General features: G+C 32.1%; 1 protein-coding gene across 6 annotated transcripts in view; it reads left to right on the top strand.

Moving 5' to 3' along the window:
• Positions 1-19,199, top strand: part of LOC132713433 (uncharacterized) — a 68,087-nt gene that overhangs the window by 24,886 nt on the left and 24,002 nt on the right. For 2 of the 6 annotated variants that reach the window (XM_060696030.1, XM_060696031.1), the window contains exons 1-3: positions 12,316-14,457; positions 16,633-16,812; positions 17,353-17,550. The exons of 2 other annotated variants lie outside the window; for them this stretch is intronic. In XM_060696030.1, coding sequence (XP_060552013.1) covers positions 14,250-14,457; positions 16,633-16,812; positions 17,353-17,550 — 586 coding nt within the window. In that variant the 5' untranslated portion in view covers positions 12,316-14,249. Of the gene's footprint in view, positions 1-4,387; positions 4,541-8,210; positions 8,391-11,019; positions 11,239-12,315; positions 14,458-16,632; positions 16,813-17,352; positions 17,551-19,199 lie in introns of those variants that run through there. 2 more of the 6 variants (XM_060696034.1, XM_060696029.1) reach the window with 2 other exon arrangements.

A 19,199-nucleotide genomic window follows, 5' to 3' on the forward strand; every position in this document is an offset into this window, starting at 1 on the left:
CCGGAAAGTTCGAAGACAAGGCTATACAATTATTATAAGCAGTCATATCAATATGATGATTGAATATTTTGCTAAAGTATTTATCTGCTACATATTTCTAAATTAAAAAAACATGATAAAAGTAATATTCGCAAAGCGCTGATCACCATGGCAACATGATCAACGAATCACGGAGCACTTTGATTTCATGACGATAGCTATAGTTGTTAAAAGTTGTAATTTTAATGCAAACTCTCGTTTTAATTTTGTGACATAACAAGATACTATTACATAATATTTAGTGAAAAATATAACGTCATACGCAAATAAACAACTTGTTAACGACGATTATAGGCAACGAAGGTGCATAAATTTTGTGTTGCAAAAATGACGTCAAATTCACGGACGGAGCAACGTAATGATATTTAACTTCATAGCAACGCTAATAAGGCACCAACTGAGATTTTAATCTTTACTTTAAAAACAAAACCAACCATAAGATGTTAAAGGCAACTTGTGTTTTAATGTCAAACAAGATTATGAAGCGGCGATGACAGTATATCGTATAAGAAACGCTCCAGACGACAAAAGAGAGCATGGACAAAATATCGTATAGTGCGTTACAACAACCTTTGAAAAAGACAGACATCTCACACATTATATGGGAACCAGTAACACTTTTGTTTTAAAATAATATTTTAAAATATGATATTCATAAAGTAAAAGTATTATAACATGAATTAAGTATACGCCAGACAGGTACCATGGCTGTTGAAATCGGTAGAAATTGAATAGCGGGTAAACATAAAGTTAATTTGACGCCGTTGACGTTCTCAAAGTGCTCGATGACGATGTATATAAATTATGTTGTATGTAAATGCTGTTAAAATACAAACGTAAGTCACAGTTCAGTAATATTTGATAAATGTGTTTGCTAGATATGTATATTTTTGCTGACTAAATTTGTATTGTTATACAATAAAAAATGAAGAAGTATATGAACTTTCCGGACATCCCTCGTATTTCAATTTTTCATTTTATTCTAGGGATCAAAAAAGAAAAGCTTTTTAATAACACTTTTAACCCCGGTTAATGTGTAAGTTTTAAATCACTGGTCAATTAAGACTACATTGTAGCGTTGATTTTAGCGGTCAAAATATCTAAGCGAACTGTGTTTGAGTTTGCAGATGAAAAAAGATTAATACTAACTATCAGTGGATCTTTGAATGTCAAACGTGTCTGTTTTTTCGGAGCAATAAAAAGCTTAAATGTAAGTATGGCGACTGTTAATTATAACATCACAATAGCATTTTACAACTGACGGTTCCTTATCACAATACTCTAGGACTGTTCATCATGCCTTCATAAATACTTTATGTGATTTATCATTGAATGATAAAAACAACTACAAGTTATGCAACATTTTTATTGAACATAAAAATTATACATATTTACATATAAAATAATTGAGATCAATAAAGATACTGTCTTGTGATGAGTATTAATATCCATGCTCTACGGACAGAAAGTTGTCTTCACTCATGCAAACCTCGAATAAAATCATGGAAATATTATTCATATTTCAAAAGAAAATTACTCTTATTTCATTACTCGTCGCTGACCTTGACGGCTTCAGATAATTATTTCTTGAAAAAAGTACATATCTGCAAAGCTTATTCAAAATTGAACCAATCTCAGTGAAAATTGATCAGGAAGTTATATGTTTTTCAATCAACTTATGTATTAATCAATTTTTAAACCCCACTAGCTTGAAATTTGTACTGCGGGAAATCTGTTGTTGAGGTGATTACGTTGGGTTTTTACTTTGCGATTATTACGTTGGTTTAGACTCCCCAGCAGTTATGCTGCTGACCCTTCCAAGGCGGCGCCCCGCTGTGTTCCTCAGATGTATGTCTATCTTTTTTCATGCTGTTTTGGTGACACTTTTGCTTGTGTCCCTTGTTGTTTTCTCGTCTACGGTTAGTATCTTCCCCTTTGCCCCTATTCTCATTTTTTAATCCCCCTTCCCAGGTCTCATGTCCCCTTGCCCTGCCCTTTGAGTTTGTGGGCCTGTTTTTCAATCATTTATTTGTTTACTTTGATTTCCTTATCAGGTTCACATTATTTCCTATTATTCAATCATTTATTTGTTTTCTTTGAATTCCTTATCAGTTACAAAATAGAGAAAATAAGAAAATACAAATTATTTATCATTTTAGTTATTGGACTGTCCGTGCTGAGCCGTGTGCCCTGTCCTGTTTTTGTTTGGGTCCGCCTAGGCTCCTTGCCGCTGGTTCTTGTTGCTGGGTCGTGTGGGGGTTGCGTTCAATGGTTCATTGAACGCCACCTTTCCTTGTTGATTTTATTAATCATGTTGTATCGATCATGTACGTCTTACCTTTTTCCGCAAATAGATGAGAACATCGAAGCGTCAGTTCTATAAATTGTATTATAAATAGCGTGTTTTGGAAGTTTTTGTTGAAACAAAAATTCTGTGGATATTTTTCAAGTGTTGTAAAATGAATATGAAATTCCTTATGTCACCGATTAATCTTAGAACACAAACATATTCAGTTTTTGATTTTATTTATTCAATTTATTGTGAACATCAAACACTTTAGCGGCAAAAATCGTTTTCAAATTAAAGATTCGTAAAAATTGTTGATGAATTCCCGATGATCGACTGTAAGTCATTCGGATATACATGCGTTTTACTTTTTTTTTTTTTTTTTTTTTTTTTTTTTTTTTTAGTTTTATTCTTAAATTTTTTCTTTTATTTATCTGTATCGAAAAAAAGAATTTTATTACACATGGCCAGTCAAATATTGATGCTTGCCCTAAAATTGAAAAAAACTTTCTAATTACACAATAAGGGGTCATTCATTTGAGTGAAGACTGATCTTTGCGTCTGTCTTTGAAATAATTATTTTCTTGATGTGTTCCGATAAGAAATCATATTTGACCACATCTGACTTTCTTAACTGTTCGCTACTTCCGATTTTTGTTGTTGTACTGAAACACATGTTTTTATTTGTATTTTCTAATCAATTCGAATCTATAATCAGATTAATGCGATCGCCTCCGGGTGAACGACTACTAGATTATTTGCCCAAATACATGCATGTGAATTATTCTATTGGGATTAAAATGAGCGTAGTTAACTAAACTGGTTGTATAGATCCCTGACCTGTCTAATTCTAATTATGAGATTAGTGGATACATTAAGACTGTCACCGAAACATATTCCTAAACAAAAGAGCACATATCCCTATTCAAAAAGGGACAAAGAAGTGATCTATCAGTTGCCAGACATATTTTTAAAGGTACTTTTATGTTAAAAGTTTGATTGATGACTTATTTGAGATGAAAATATAAGTATTGTTTTTTATTTTGCCAATGTAAAACGTATTCTTATGCTGAAATTTGTAGGAGGGTCCTTACGGGTTTTGTAGTTAAATAGTGTTTTTTGCGGCGAAAATCGTTCGAGAATATAATGTTTTCAAACTATATCTTCATCACCATCAGTGAATTTTTAGTTAATTGTATGCAAAATATTTACTAACAGCTATATGATATAGCGGTTTTGTGTTCGTTTTCCGAGTACAGCCTCCTAGGGTGTACTAATAAGTTAGTTATCACGCAGGCATGATCCAGCGACAGTTTATCATAATTTGTCTGTTTTAAAAATATAATATTTTAAGGATTATAAATTGTCTATAACAACAAAAGAACATTCATGATAGTGAGACTACGGTATTCTCTTACAATACCCACAACGTCAACGTTCTACATAATGGCCCGTCATGCACAGTTGGTCGCTGCGCAGTAATTGCAAAATTGTTTTGAAAAAACACAATAGTTTGCCAAAATATTTAAACATTTATTCAGTACTTTAGAATAATGCGTTTGTTTTTAATGTTCCCGATATAGTAGTTAAACCGCCGCAGTAAACGTGAGTAGTGATTTTAAAGTTTAGAAAACGTTTAAAGCAAGCGTTTCTCTGAGAATTATAAACTTTACAAATCGCAAGTATGAAACTTTAAGAACAAAAATTGGTTTTAACTTGTTAATAACGGTGATAAGTGATGAGTCAGCTTTAAAATATCACGGTGCTATTTTTTTTACCTGATTACCGCGGCAGTAAGATGTGATGAACGGTCTTAACGTTGGGGAGGCATTCAGTAAAATGTGGCATTAAATTCGTTACAATATTATCAACCGATCTACTGCTGTTTTATCATCAAAGAATTTGAAAGTTTGTTTACATTTAGATAACCTAAACCATATTCGTTTCTTGATATCTACTTACATACAAACCGTTACCTAACAATCCTTTCCTAGCGCAAAAATCCACTTAGAATATGTAAACCAGTCAATGATTTGGGGAAAAGTAAAATGATATTTTGCATCGTCTTATTCATCGCTATGATCAAGAATTAGTCAATGTGCAAATTTTAAGATCAATTCGAAGATTAAATATAATTCATAACAGTTCGTGTAATATGGACTAAAATGATTTTTATAACGCTTAGTCTTTTATTATGTTTCACAACAGTTTACAGTAAGTTTTTTATTTTGTTTGATTATTAAACACATTTAAGAAAGTACAAATTTACTGATAAATCTGTTCATCAAAAGGTTTTTTTTTTTAATAAAATTTAAAATACCTCCCTCTCGCATTTCTTCTTTTGCTAGGAAACTATAATGTTTTCATGTATTTTAAATAATCCATTTTCTGACTCTGAGCAATACATTTCCATAACTCAATGACTTCACTTTCTGAAACGGTCAAATCGATATATTACCGGTCGCCTTAAACGGCAAAATTAAGTATTATCTACAGTTTGTTTGACTCAATCTACCCACAATTAAATAAAATTAAATTACCGTCCACACACCAAGTATGTGCCTGAACAGCAGTCATCATTTTTTAATTAAAGTTGCAATTCATTTTCAATTTGGAAACATCTGCAAATTAAACCATAATCCTGCAACTTTTCTACAATTTACAAAAAATGAAATGGATATACGTGAGTTATCACTCGGGAGGATAGGGCGTTCGAAGAGGAACCTGTAATTATGGTTAGCACACAATAAAAAAGAAGGGTTCAGAGAAGAAAAACAACAGCTTTCGCTTTAAGATTCTTATTGCTGTGCTTTCGAAAATTTAGACTTAGTCTTTTATTATGTTTCACAACAGTTTACAGTAAGTTTTTTATTTTGTTTGATTATTAAACACATTTAAGAAAGTACAAATTTACTGATAAATCTGTTCATCAAAATGTTTTTTTTTAATAAAATTTAAAATACCTCCCTCTCGCATTTCTTCTTTTGCTAGGAAACTATAATGTTTTCATGTATTTTAAATAATCCATTTTCTGACTCTGAGCAATACATTTCCATAACTCAATGACTTCACTTTCTGAAACGGTCAAATCGATATATTACCGGTCGCCTTAAACGGCAAAATTAAGTATTATCTACAGTTTGTTTGACTCAATCTACCCACAATTAAATAAAATAAAATTACCGTCCACACACCAAGTATGTGCCTGAACAGCAGTCATCTTTTTTTAATTAAAATTGCAATTCATTTTCAATTTGGAAACATCTGCAAATTAAACCATAATCCTGCAACTGTTCTACAATTTACAAAAAATGAAATGGATATACGTGAGTTATCACTCGGGAGGATAGGGCGTTCGAAGAGGAACCTGTAATTATGGTTAGCACACAATAAAAAAGAAGGGTTCAGAGAAGAAAAAACAACAGCTTTCGCTTTAAGATTCTTATTGCTGTGCTTTCGAAAATTCCAGGGGATAGACAAACATATATTATAGTCATATATCGTTTTTGCTGATACTTACTGTTGTCAAGAAAATACGATATTTTCTCCATTTTCCGGGCTGTCTGTGAAGTTTCATTTCAGTTCATTTCTTATACATTCTTGACGCTTGTTTATCATTCGGCTAAGCGTTAACTTCAGCTGGTATTAACTTTCCCAAATCGTTGGTTGTTAAAGTAAAGTTCACTGGCAATTTATTGCAACTGTATGTTCAACATTTTATTATTATGATGCGACATATAATGAAATCTCCTACTGTACTTTTCATTTAAAACTCATTGTTTTTCTAAGCATGTAACAGTCTACTTATTCTAACCCCCAAATTAATTTTAACAATTTCTTTCTGGATTTTGCAAAAATGTGTTATAGGACATCAAGAAGTGCTTTGGTTCGGACACCTTTGTTTTACTTAATTAAGTTGGCATTATGGCTGGCTTTACGGTGTGTGTAATATGGCTCAATCTAAACAAGACATGCGTACTGGCTGAACAAATATCTTCTTCATAGGGCACCAAAAACTTATTCCAATCAATCCCTACAATGCCTTCATAAAAACCCAAAAATATGTGGTTAACAAGAGGGCTATGGTGGCTCTTGTATCGTTCACCTGATTATTGAGGATCTAAAACCCCAGTCACACTAGAGCTTACGATTACTTGCGACCACCGGCGACTTGTAAAACTGACGTTCATCAGCAAGCTCAAAAACCTCTCTACGACTGAAATTGGTCGTGGGACCTAAATAAGATAACCTGCGACTGTCAAAGATCATCGATGACCGTCGTAAGACGTTTTAAAGATTGTACGCGACCAGAGGTCACTGGTGATCGTGAACTGGTCTTCACTGGTCGTAAGCTCTAATGTGACTGGGGCTTTAATTGATATTGTTAGCAGTAAATGAACGGTAGCTATAATGCCATAAAATTAAACTAATATCATAACATTTATATGTGCATCTGAAATAGTGCAAATGTTAATAAGTTTTTGATATATGCCTTTTTATGTGCTGTCATTCAAACAACCGTTCTGACCAATGTTTGTCTATTTTTTCTTGGTCTGAATGAACTAAATTTTGACCATGGACGACCTATTCATGAAACTGAGCTAGAAGTCATCAAAACAAAATTTCTGACAAATTTTCAGGATATTTGGGATGAAAATGTTACCTACACATTCATTTGCTTGGGGACCATATGCCGCTTTTCATGGAATGGCACTTACGTGTCACATTGAAGGTTCCATGATAACTGCCATATGAACACATCTGCGGATGTTTCAAAATTCCAAATTGTACCTGTTTATGTTTTAATGTTGAATTATGCTTAAGCCGGTGCTTGGGGCGTGGACGGTAACTTGCACTTTCCAGTACCGTCCATGAACAGGTTCAATCAATCCGAGCCTGCAACATTTTTAATTTTGCCGTGTTGGGCTTTCTTCGCCAATTTCGATCCAATGACTAAAATGTGAACAAACTTGATATAGGTCTACTGCCAAATATCTAACCTCAAGCCTTTGTCAATTCAGAGAATACGATTTTTAAGTATTTACTATATTCATGTAAGGCAAATCAATGATCCCCTTGGTGCGAGACAGTTTTAATATCGAAGGTCTAGACCTTGGAACTTTACAGAAGAAAAATTTTAAAGGTTTCATTTTAAAACATTATAGCTCTTCTGACCCAGATGTTAAATGGAGAAATTTTAGTAGAGCTTCATGCTACAATGTAGGATCGTCCCAGGGACATTTCATTATATTTTGCCCAGTGGTTTCTGCAAAGTAGTCGTTTGTAGAAAAAAATGAAGACGGACGCCTAGACACATGGACGCATGATAGAAAATAATACAGACGGACGCCAGACAAATTGTGATCACAAAAGCTCACATTGAGAACTTAGTGCTCAGATGAGCTAAAATGGAATAATACGTCCGTTTTTGTCACCAACTTTCTATTTCAAAGATTGGGAAAAAAGAGTTGAAATGCTCTAAATTTGGCCAAACTCGATTTAAATGAATTCATCTGAAAATCATTTTGAATGATTAATATGTGGTATTCAGTAAATTTGTACCCTGCTTGCATTTGCGATATTGAGTTTCATCCTGTTATAAAACATGTTGAGTCTCTTTCGATGAAAGCAATACCTATTGTCCGTTGCGTGATATCCTATCCCAAAAGCTGTAAAGCTCCGCTTTAAAGTAAAATATGAAAACAAATACAACATAATTATAGGGAGAGCTACATTCTTTTATTTCGTTTTATTTTATGTTCATATTATTATTTTTGGTTTTTGTTTAAAACGTCAAGATAAACGTTAAAATGTAGCCTATGAATACTGCGGACATTTATATTCATGAATAATCATTACTCATGCATATTCTTTTACATTTCAGCAACATTAGTTTGTCCAATTGGAATAAACCCTGTGGGCAATACTTGTTACAGTTTCCATTACAATCAAAAGACTTGGGGTAATGCACGTTCATGGTGCAAAACCAAGGGAAATGACTTACTAGTTGTAAGGAACGATGATGTCTACAATGATATAAAAGGACACATTTCACAAACTAAAGGTATTGGTTTTGCTATAAACTGAGTATACATTAATGAAAACATTGCATACTTAGTTTGAAAATAAATTTTTCTTTTAAGTATGTGTTCAAGTCGTGCTATTCTTGTCATGCGGAAAGATGCAACATACCCAGACTGAATATGCAGCAAAATATTTAAGCTTAACGTGTTACATGTAATACATTCCAAACTATGTACGCAATGTTGTAATCATTGATCAAATTTAATTAACCAATTTCATTTAATGAAATGTTTAAGAATTTAGCCACAGCTTAATAAAATGCACTATGAACAGTCATATGAAATAGTTTCAGAGACTTCTATATCTCAATGATTAATGTTTTGATTAAAATATCTGACCAATTACATAAGACAAAAAACGGAAGAGTACCCCTTAAAGCAGCACGCCTCTAGATTGATGCTAATTTTCATAAAATGTTGAAAAAGTAATGAAAAGATATTGTTAAGTGAACATAAAAATGATTTTCACAGATCAAAATGGGCTAACAACCCATATAAATTATCACAATAAGGTCAAAATACGCAAAAGTAGCCCTGACTGCGTCAAAAAACTGTTAAATTGATTAATGTTTTCAAAATATATCAGCTATTATTTTCTTGATTGATTCAAGGAATTGTCAAATATATGAATAAAGATGAATGTAAAAAGGAAATATTGCATTCATATTCGAATAATAATAAAACCACAAATAATGTCATAGAAGAAGAAATTCAAAATCCACAAGTAAACAACAACAGTCTGACCTAACACAAAATAAAATTATAGTCTAAGTAATACAATACATTACACAATACATTACAATACAATGACGGACGGACATTGAATAATAAGATTACTCACTTTCAACTTATTGTTACATACATATATTATCAGAACTTTATGATGTCAGTTACATTTTAATTCATATCAATTATAATTTCATACATATATACATATCTCTTAGAATGTTTGGGTTATTACCTTGTTCTGTATGTGTTCTTTTTACTAAACATCAATTATTATAAATGTCTACTTGTTTTTTTTATAATATGCTCATATATAAATATTTATAATGTTTGATATGACTAACCTCCTACAAATGTATACATAAACATAATGTAATATAATGCCTTATATCGAAAATGAAATTATGACCATTATTTTTAATACTAAAACTCTTAAGCATGACATGTTTTATGTCAGATATAAATATGCAAGAATTAGACACACATACATATATGCATTTTAGTATTTGACAAATTGCCTTGTATCGAAAACGAGCAAGACAGATATTACTATATCCAGAAGTCATTAATGCATGCCAAGCCAGTATGACGCATACAAGGGAAATAACCATGTCAATTATAATGTTAAAGATAATCAAGATTTTGTTTTCCTTTAGTTTTTTGGTTATAATAAAACTGTAACATGGATATAAATTCTTACATTTTTAACAAGAGGATAATGAAAATACGATAAAAAGAACAAGAAAAAAGAATAACGAACATGATACAAGATATCTTCATTTAAAAGGTGTCAAATAAAGTTTGAAAATAGGAATATGTTTTTACATGTTAAGAGGAACATATGAAAATTCAGAAAAGAACTTTAGAATCTTACGGTATATAAATATTTATTAATCTCTAAGATTGTAATGTAGATTCTTTTCTAATCTCAAAGCTTTATAGACAAACATTGTTAAATTTCTTACAATTTGTACTGAATGTGAGTTAAACAGTTCTGCAGTTTTACTCATATTTGGTTTTCTTACGTAATATTGGTTGATATATCGCTTCCTAATAGAATTATACAATTTACATTCAAACAATAAGTGAAATTCATCCTCTAATTTTTGACATGCGTGACATAAGCTGTCGCTTAAGGAAATGTTACCCCATCTGACTGTTTCAACACTTAAATTGTGAGCTGACAGTCTTAATCTGGTTTAAACTGTCAAGTATTTACTTATATTAACATTTTTTAGATATAAGCTATATTCAAATTTTGCAAATACTCTATAAAGTCTTGCTCTAGATGATAAATTTATATGACTTGTTCATTCTTGAATAAAAACATCTGAAATTCTTTGTTTAGCTTAGATAAAAACAATGTTTGGTTACCAACACCCTGAGCTAGCCAAACTTTGAAAAATCCTAAATTTCCTAAAACGTCTCTGACTTGAGATGCCCACTTTATAACCCTGGGTTTTTTATCCATGTAACTTAACATTTGCAAGTAAATCAATTTGATATATTTTCGTTCAATACTACTTGTAACTTTTAACCAATATTTAATTATTCTAAATATACGCTGTGAATAAAGATCCGTTCTACCAAGTTCACCATAGATAAAATCATTCTGAGTAGAGGTTTTAACATTAAGAATAGATTAACAAAAAAGAATATGAATTCTTTCTATTTGCGGAGCTTTAGTGAAACCCCATACCTCCGAACCGTAAAAAGAATGGGTTATCTGTTACGTTATTGAGCCCCCTAAATATAAGTATGTTAAAAATCCCAATGTACAAATTCATTTGGAACAAATACAAAACAATGCGACCGTTCTAAAACTGTATCGAATAAACATGTATTAGTGAAATGAATAATAATAATTGACACTTTTAAAAACAGGTAGTGGGTTTTGGCTTGGGGCATCAGATCAAGATTCAGAAGGAAACTTTAGATGGGTAGATGGGACTAACGTTTTTAGACAACACTGGTGGGTTCCCGGAGAGCCAAATGACGCTGGATCAGAAGATTGTGTTGACCTTTATAGAAGTCCTGGAGATAAAGTCGGGTTCAATGACCATGGATGCAAGCGCTTAAAAGGCTTCATCTGTGAACATAAAGGTTTTACAATGTGTATATTTCATTGATACAAAATCCTTCAAGAGGTTACAGTTATTTTCTTGTTCGTGTTGTAATATATGTTAAATATATTCTTAAAGGTATATCCGCAAATGTAGTAAATATATCGAAAATGTTCGAAATAGGTATGATAAATTATGACTATTAAACTTTTTGTTAATTCATTTGCTTTTAAAAAAAATGAGCAAGTAATTTTGTCATAATAAAGAATATAGGATATGGTATGAGCATAATCTCTCGTATAATTATTAACAGACAAACATACTGTTAATGTATTGTTCGCTTGTAGTGAATGCCAAACACACACACCAAGCTTTAACTGTTTTGCCCTAGTGATGAATCTATCTCATTAATATTTTGCCCTTCTCACGTATCATTCCAACACATTTTGATTTGTATCTGTCTGGAAAGTTCTGAAATAATTTAGACAATCTTTATTTTCATCATCTAAATATTGCTTAATTTGCGTGATCTGATTTCGAACCTTATACACGTGAACGGGGCCTCGTATAAGGTTCGAAATCAGATCGCGTGCAAATCTACGAATGTGGTGTATGCAGTTTATTGTAAGCGTTGCGAACGTTTTATTTATGTTGGAGAAACAGGGGATACGTTGTACCAAAGACACCTTCTAAATTTATCCAGAATAAGAACCAAGTACAACGATCCGTTAGCGGCGCATTTTTACACGAACGACCACACAGTTAATGATTTTTCAATTATGGGGTTGGAAAAGCTGTACGGGAATGACAAATACAGAAAAACAATAGAAAATTTGTGGAAAAATAAATTAAGAACCTATAGACCATATGGAGTTAATACCAACGAATAACGCGGCAGACGGCAAACAACGCCCCGGCGGGCGTCGTTCATTGACGTTACGTCACTTCCATTGTTTTTTTATGTAAAATAAATGCTGCTGAAGAAGGCCGCAATGCCGAAAGCTACGGCAAATTTAAATTAGCGTTTTTGCTTATATACGGCAAGTTAGAGATTTTACTCTGAATATATATATATATCTTGATATACAATTGCAGTCAATTAGTTTGTAAAAACGTGCCTTCATGATAAGTAACAGGTGGGGGAGATACTAGTACATATTTTTCATATTCAGACTATTCAATGAGATAAAGTCTACATAGCAGTTATTCCATGGTCTCATGGACAGTGGTTATAAACATAATTGCATGATAGTTGGCAAAAACTTTTTAATTCCGTCGAGTCAGTTTGAAATAATTTACTCGTTTCTGTCTTTGCCAGCGGCACGTCTTTTTTAGGAACATGCGACGGTTATTTTTAAATGTGACCAACACAAATGAGTTAATCAATAAGGTAAGATATTCAAATTCATTTTCATCATATTAATTACATCGCAATAGACTTACGTTTTAATGATTAAGGTTTCTTTCAGTTTGCCTGCCTGCTATATGGGCTCTTCTGAGTATTGGTTTTCAAACGCTTAAAATAAGAAACCACATCGCTTTCAAAATTGTGAAAGCTCGCCGATTATTGACTGTTTGAACCGTCACGAGAAAGTGACCCTTCTATCGGTGCTCGTCAGATACTAAAGCGTAACATTGATTAGGAGCTGATTTTAATCCGATTGACCTAATTAACAAATTGTCTAGTAAACGATTAAAATCTTTATAAACCTTGTTCCTAGAACAAAATGTTGCTCTATCCCAAGGCTTCTTTACATAACCTTTTACTTTGTTTCATACTTTGCTCGGTTGTTAATTACAAGTTTCATTCAACACCATGCCTGCATGTCGAAATAAAGAGTATCTTACTGTGTATTGCTTGTTAATTCTTTTTTACGGAAATTGCCTGTTTAATTATTATTTTATTTGTAGCATTACATTCTTGACTTGGTAAGAAATAACCAATTAAAACAGTATTCAGGTATAACCCATCATACCTGCTTAATATACACCAAGTTGCTGGTGATTATGATGTTTGCCAGCTACGAGTATTATGCAGAGGGTTTATTGAGAAATTTAGTTGGTCTTGTTATGTCTGAAAAGGAAACAGACGTAAGACCTGTTTATTTACAAGTACAAATACTTCATGCTAAATTGTAATTTAGGGAATAGTTAAGGAGTATTTAAATGCTTAAATTTTGGAGCACAGTAATGGATAAAACTCGTATGACATGGTATAATAAAAAGCAAAAAAATATAGTAAAAGGTTACAAACAAATTGATAATATCTTATAACATATTCATTTGGACAGTTTGTTATTTATGTTCAAAATATCAAGATAAAAAACACTGTTTCGAATAATATTGTAAACAAAAGGATCTTCAACATGATAAAGTAGGCTTGGATAAACAACTGCCGTAGATGTTATTGACAGTTTCTGTCCAGAATGGATATCTTTCCTTTAACTAATGAACCATCAATCATTGAAACATATCCTGAACTTGAAATCTTACAGAAAATACTCAAGAGTTTTTGAACTTAAGATAATAACTCCGCTTATAAGACGCTAAATAAATATGTATTGTCATAAATCTACATACGATAAGGGTTCAAAGTATACAAACCTTTTGAAGATATCAAGTATTAATCATTAGAAGATCGATACAACACAAACTTTAAGGCAGACCTGACAACGTGTGAGAAAAAGAATTATCAGAGTCGTGATTTAAACACGCAACAATCTAAGACCTGACTTTGATTATTTGGTATATGCATGGACGTCAAAGGTCTTATTCAAATATTTTCAGCGACTCTTGTGCCTTATCTCAATCCAGCTTTTTTATTTGATAAGCCAAAGAATAACTCAAACAATTTATACTAGAAGTAAAGATTTACAAATTCACATGCTCCGATAACCTATCTTTTTTACATGATATATTTTACAGACTTTGATACCCGAGGACTCTGCATGTTTGGATCGATGGAACACTGTGGGCTTACTTATGTATGTCACTATTGTACGATAAATCCGTAAGACCGCTGTGTGCACTTGAAAATAGCACTGTGTGCACATGATAAATAAACTGAATGTGCACTTGATAAATGGCAAACAATTTGATGGAACATTCATTAAAGGCACCTTGAGAGTATTTGTTGCACATCCACCGATATCACTACATCATCACAATCATGTAATACAAATAAGAGAGACAATGAGCAAGATGTTGTATTTATACCTCACTGTTGTGAATTCGATATGGATGTATTCTCAAATTGAAGGTAAATCACACTCTTACTTCTTATTTAAAAGTAATAAATAGTGGATATTGATTGCAAGTAGGTTTAATACTGACTTTTTTGAAGGGGTTTGAATGCAATCATATTATGCGAGCCTCTGACGAGCATAATACTGTTTTATTCAACGAGATGTATTCAATCTACAAGAATGTAATATTCTATTTATCACATACCTCGTATTTAACTCATTACGCAATATAGACGCCTTTTTGAGCCTTTATAACCCCCCTCCCCATTTTTGTTGTCTCAAATGGTGAAAAATGCCTTATTTATGCCTCCAACACTTGTTTTTGTTTGAGAAATGTTGTTAAAAAAGTGACCACTTTTTCGGCGCGGCCCCCTAACCAAAAGATACATCAGGGGGTTGCCAGAAGGGGTGCCCCCTTTTTGGGGGGTTCGAAGGGGGCGGAGTCCCCCTCATCGCCAAGAAAATTTTGGACTTGTTAGAGGCTATAAATGACCCCAGATTGATCATAAGGTAACGTGTAACCAACGCTGGAAAGCATTTGACTCTATCTCAATCCATTAAAAAGTTGCAGCACTTTGAAATCAATTTTGATGGAAAAAATCAACGCAAAATAGTGACTTTTGGCAATTTTGAGATGTCCCCTCGTTGCCATGGTAACAGAAAATTTAAGCCTGAGCATGTTGTTGCAAGTGCAATGGTCCAGTCAACATTTGTGCCAAGTTTGATTAGTGTTGACGCAGTTTTTGTAGTATTATAGCAATTTGAACTTGTAACGGGAGACTTTTCAATGAAAACAGCCATTTTTCACAAAATGCTCATGAAGTAATGGGTTAAAATAAGAACGGTTTACATAAAAAAGTTTCATTTTTTATTGACGAAACGTATAGCGTATCGTTAATAATAGAGCGCTTTCGCGCTATGCACCGCTTCTGCGACTCCGTGAACATGGTATTGCACGGCTGTGCATATACGAGTATTTTGACGTGACACCATTTATGTCACATAAACCTAGCGTCACGACGTGCTAAATGGCCAAATGTTGGCGTTATACTATAAGCGCGTCAATGAAAAATGTTTCGTTTTTAATTCAAACGGTCTTACGATTTGATATGTGATAAATAGAATATCTAATTTAATAACCTCCATTAATTACACTCCTTCGCTATGGTTTATGCAATAAATGATTTTTTCTATTTGTCTAGAAAGGTCGATTGCCAAAAAAGCAAACAATAATAATAATAATATTTTTTTGATGGAATATCTTTTATTGGTCAAAGTTATTATAAAGTTTCAGGTTAAAAAGATTGTTACAATATAATTAAGAATTTAAGATTGCAGAATATTATAGGAAAATTTGTACAACATTATAATGTTCTTGTATTATTTGATTTGTCACAAACAAAACAATAGTACCTCTACTTGCTACCGGCTGAGAATAATTTTAATATTCAAATAATTCATAAATATTTACGAATCGAATCATTAATTCGATTGCCGCTTTACGAATATAACTTCTTTTGACATTTTATACCATTTGAAATACTTCGCAAATAGTTAAAACCACATCAGTTTCACTATAATGATTTCTTTTGTTATATCGACTGGTTGCAGTACGATACTGATAGGAACTTATTTACTATGTATATACAGTCACACCAAGTGATATGATAAAATAAATCGTATAAATCGACTGAAATGATGAAAGAAATAACTTTTATATGCATGCATTATTACATACATAATAATTATGCGTCTTTGTTTATGTTTAAATTTCGTAAGGCATTCGTCATGAATCTCATAAAATAGCATAATAGCGTAACTAACGCAGTATATGTTAATTGTGCATATCTTGACCTTGTTGTGGTATTTTTTGTTGATTTTAAGTACCGTTTGCTGTAAAATACTTTCTTTGCTTACTTGTCAATATTTCACTTTGTAAAGCATTTTAGACATTTTGATGAAAACATCATGAACCTTTTGGACATGCTGCCGTAATGTTCAGCATTTATGTAAAGACTACTATTGTTAAATAAGTTTATATAATGTTTCAAAATGTTTTTGTGCCCGCTTCTCTTTAATTTTAACTTAAAGCATAATATTTTGAAAACATGCAAGAATGTTCTGCGTTTTGTACACTACACAATTTAAAAAAAATGTTAAAATAGTAACTATTAGTTGCTCCTTTTTAGCGTTTGTTTGTCCAAGTGGTGCTAAAGAGGTCGGCGGTATTTGTATTAGATATCATGAAGGATCTTATCATTGGAGTCAAGCAAGAAATGAATGCAAAAGGAGGTATGGCACAGATTTACTTGTGATCAGAAATAATGCCGTTTTTAGAGATGTCCAGAACGCTGTCCAAGGGCGAGGAGGTAAACTTTGTATAATATTAAATATCTAATTAATAAAATACAGCTTATTTTATATACTCCCGAGTCCACTTTGGATTACAAAAAGGTGAAACAGAAAGATTTATCAGTAACAAACTAGCAGAATTCATTCTTAAAGCGTACAAAAAATGTTAAGATTTAGTACCTTTATGTCAAAATATTTAAGTGCGGACCTACGTGTTTATAGTTTTACAATAACGTCCGTCCTAATTGGTGAATAATTAGATTAATCTACTGATAAGATTTAAATTCCAAAAGTAAATTGTTGTAAAATAGCCCCTCAAATTGTAAAACATTTTAACGAATTCCTTTAAAAGAATAATAAACAATATATAATAATTGCAGTTGTTCTGATTCTTATATCTAACTACAACTAAATCCAAAAGTTAATTAGTTCCAAAACGCTCAAAGATTTGATATAACGAGAGGTCCTCTGAACAAATGTTCGGCTTATTTATATATGTAAAGAAGGCTCTAGATAAAACATTGTTCAATAAATCATGTACCATTTCACTTTTATAGATCATGGTTTTTGGGTTGGTGCAAAAGGTAGTGGCGGATCCTTCACGTGGGTAAATCATCAGCCTTGTTGTGGGGGATACTGGAATCCTGGTGAGCCAAATGGAGATGGAAATGATTGTGTCCATGTATGGGACAGCCAGCCTGATAAAGGTTTAAATGACGTACCATGCGACGATCCAATCGGCTATATCTGTGAAGGTCATATTTATAATTTTATGAGTTCCGTATTTAGAATATTTCATGTACAGCTTTAATAAAACATTTGTATTAAATGGTGTTCTAGTGGATTCAATTAATTCATTTTGCTTTAATTTTGAAATATATTGTTAATGATTAATAACCAAAGCCATATTATTCGGAAGAGGAATATTGAAATGGCGTTTTAAATGGAATCCACTGGTCTATGTAGAAATATACCACATAAAGATCAAATAACAAAAACGCCACAAACACAACTTGTTGGAATGTCCACCCGTGTAATCCTGGCCCCAGTCCCATATGTTTCCTTTTCTTAATTAAAAAAATTAAGAAAGGAAGACGAGTTCAGCCTTTTCACCATTGAAATATTCCATGAATTGCTACTTTGAGTACATGTAGTATGTCGGTATATAGAAATAGTTCCCTGTTTCGATGATTAAAGTTAGCCAATCTTTTGTATATTAAAATATACATTATTGCACCAAGTCATGTACATTTACTACATTACTGTGGATTCAAGTTATGTGCCGATGTTCAAATACAAAGGGAATCAAAATTTATGTATGTTAAGAATGAACGTATAATATATGTTCAAAATGCAAGGATATTTTGACAAAAATGTGCACACGTTATCATTACGCCTATCGTTTGTATAGGCAAGCAAAGCGTACAGCACGTTCATTATCTCTTTTGTTTTCGTTTGTTAACCTGTTTTTGTTGTTGCCTTTTTTGTCTTTTTGTTTTTGTTGTTTTTGTTGTTGTTGTTGCTGTTTGTTGTCGTTGTTGTTTTTGTTGTTGTTGTTTTTTGTTGTTGTATTTTGTTTGTTAATTTTTCGGGGGAGGGATGTGATTAGCGACATAATGTAACAGTATCATTCCGAGGTGATTACATATACTGGCTTTATGTTTCAGTTGTACGATAAATGCTATGTTAAAGCTGAATTCTATCTTAGCTTGATATATATATATATATTTTAAACCCAGCATGAAGCAAATTACTTACAGCAGTGCTTCGCAACTTTTAATATTTCTAATTTATTCTAATCCTTCACTTTTTTATCTACTTGTAAGTGAATTATGGGCTTTATCATTTGTCAGCAAACAAGAATTTACTGATCAAAGCAATTTCAGCTGTCAGAATGTTATTTCCATTTCGGTTGTTTAAGTGCAGTTAAATAAAGAGGAAAATAATCATAGTATATTTTTCAAAGCTTCAAATGTTATATTTTAAGGTTTCATAACCTGTGATCCTTTCTCAAAATTCACCATCATTTATTGATGAAATCATTTCTGTTAAAACTTTTGATTTTTTTTCTCAAAAGTTTAGTAATTATATTTATTATTATTATCCACCACACAAGTGTTAAGCTATGTGTGAGGTATCATTGATATTTTATTTCCAATTATTCAAAACCAAGTATTTTATAATAAAAAAAGTAGTTTGGGTATATGTGTTTACAGCTATATTGACAACGCCATGTCCTTGAGTGTGTTGGAATAAAATGGAACCAGTCTATTTTGTAGTACGTCTTTGTATGTTATTTATAGTTTCTTTTTCAGCACGTTATGTTTCTAATAATAAACTCGACTCTAGTGTCTTGATAATCAATTAGAGTTTACAACTGTATTTTATGATTACCTTTCTTTCG

The sequence above is a fragment of the Ruditapes philippinarum genome, unplaced genomic scaffold, assembly GCF_026571515.1.
Source record: "Ruditapes philippinarum isolate M1 unplaced genomic scaffold, ASM2657151v2 ctg332_1_1_1_1, whole genome shotgun sequence".
Taxonomy (NCBI): domain Eukaryota; kingdom Metazoa; phylum Mollusca; class Bivalvia; order Venerida; family Veneridae; genus Ruditapes; species Ruditapes philippinarum.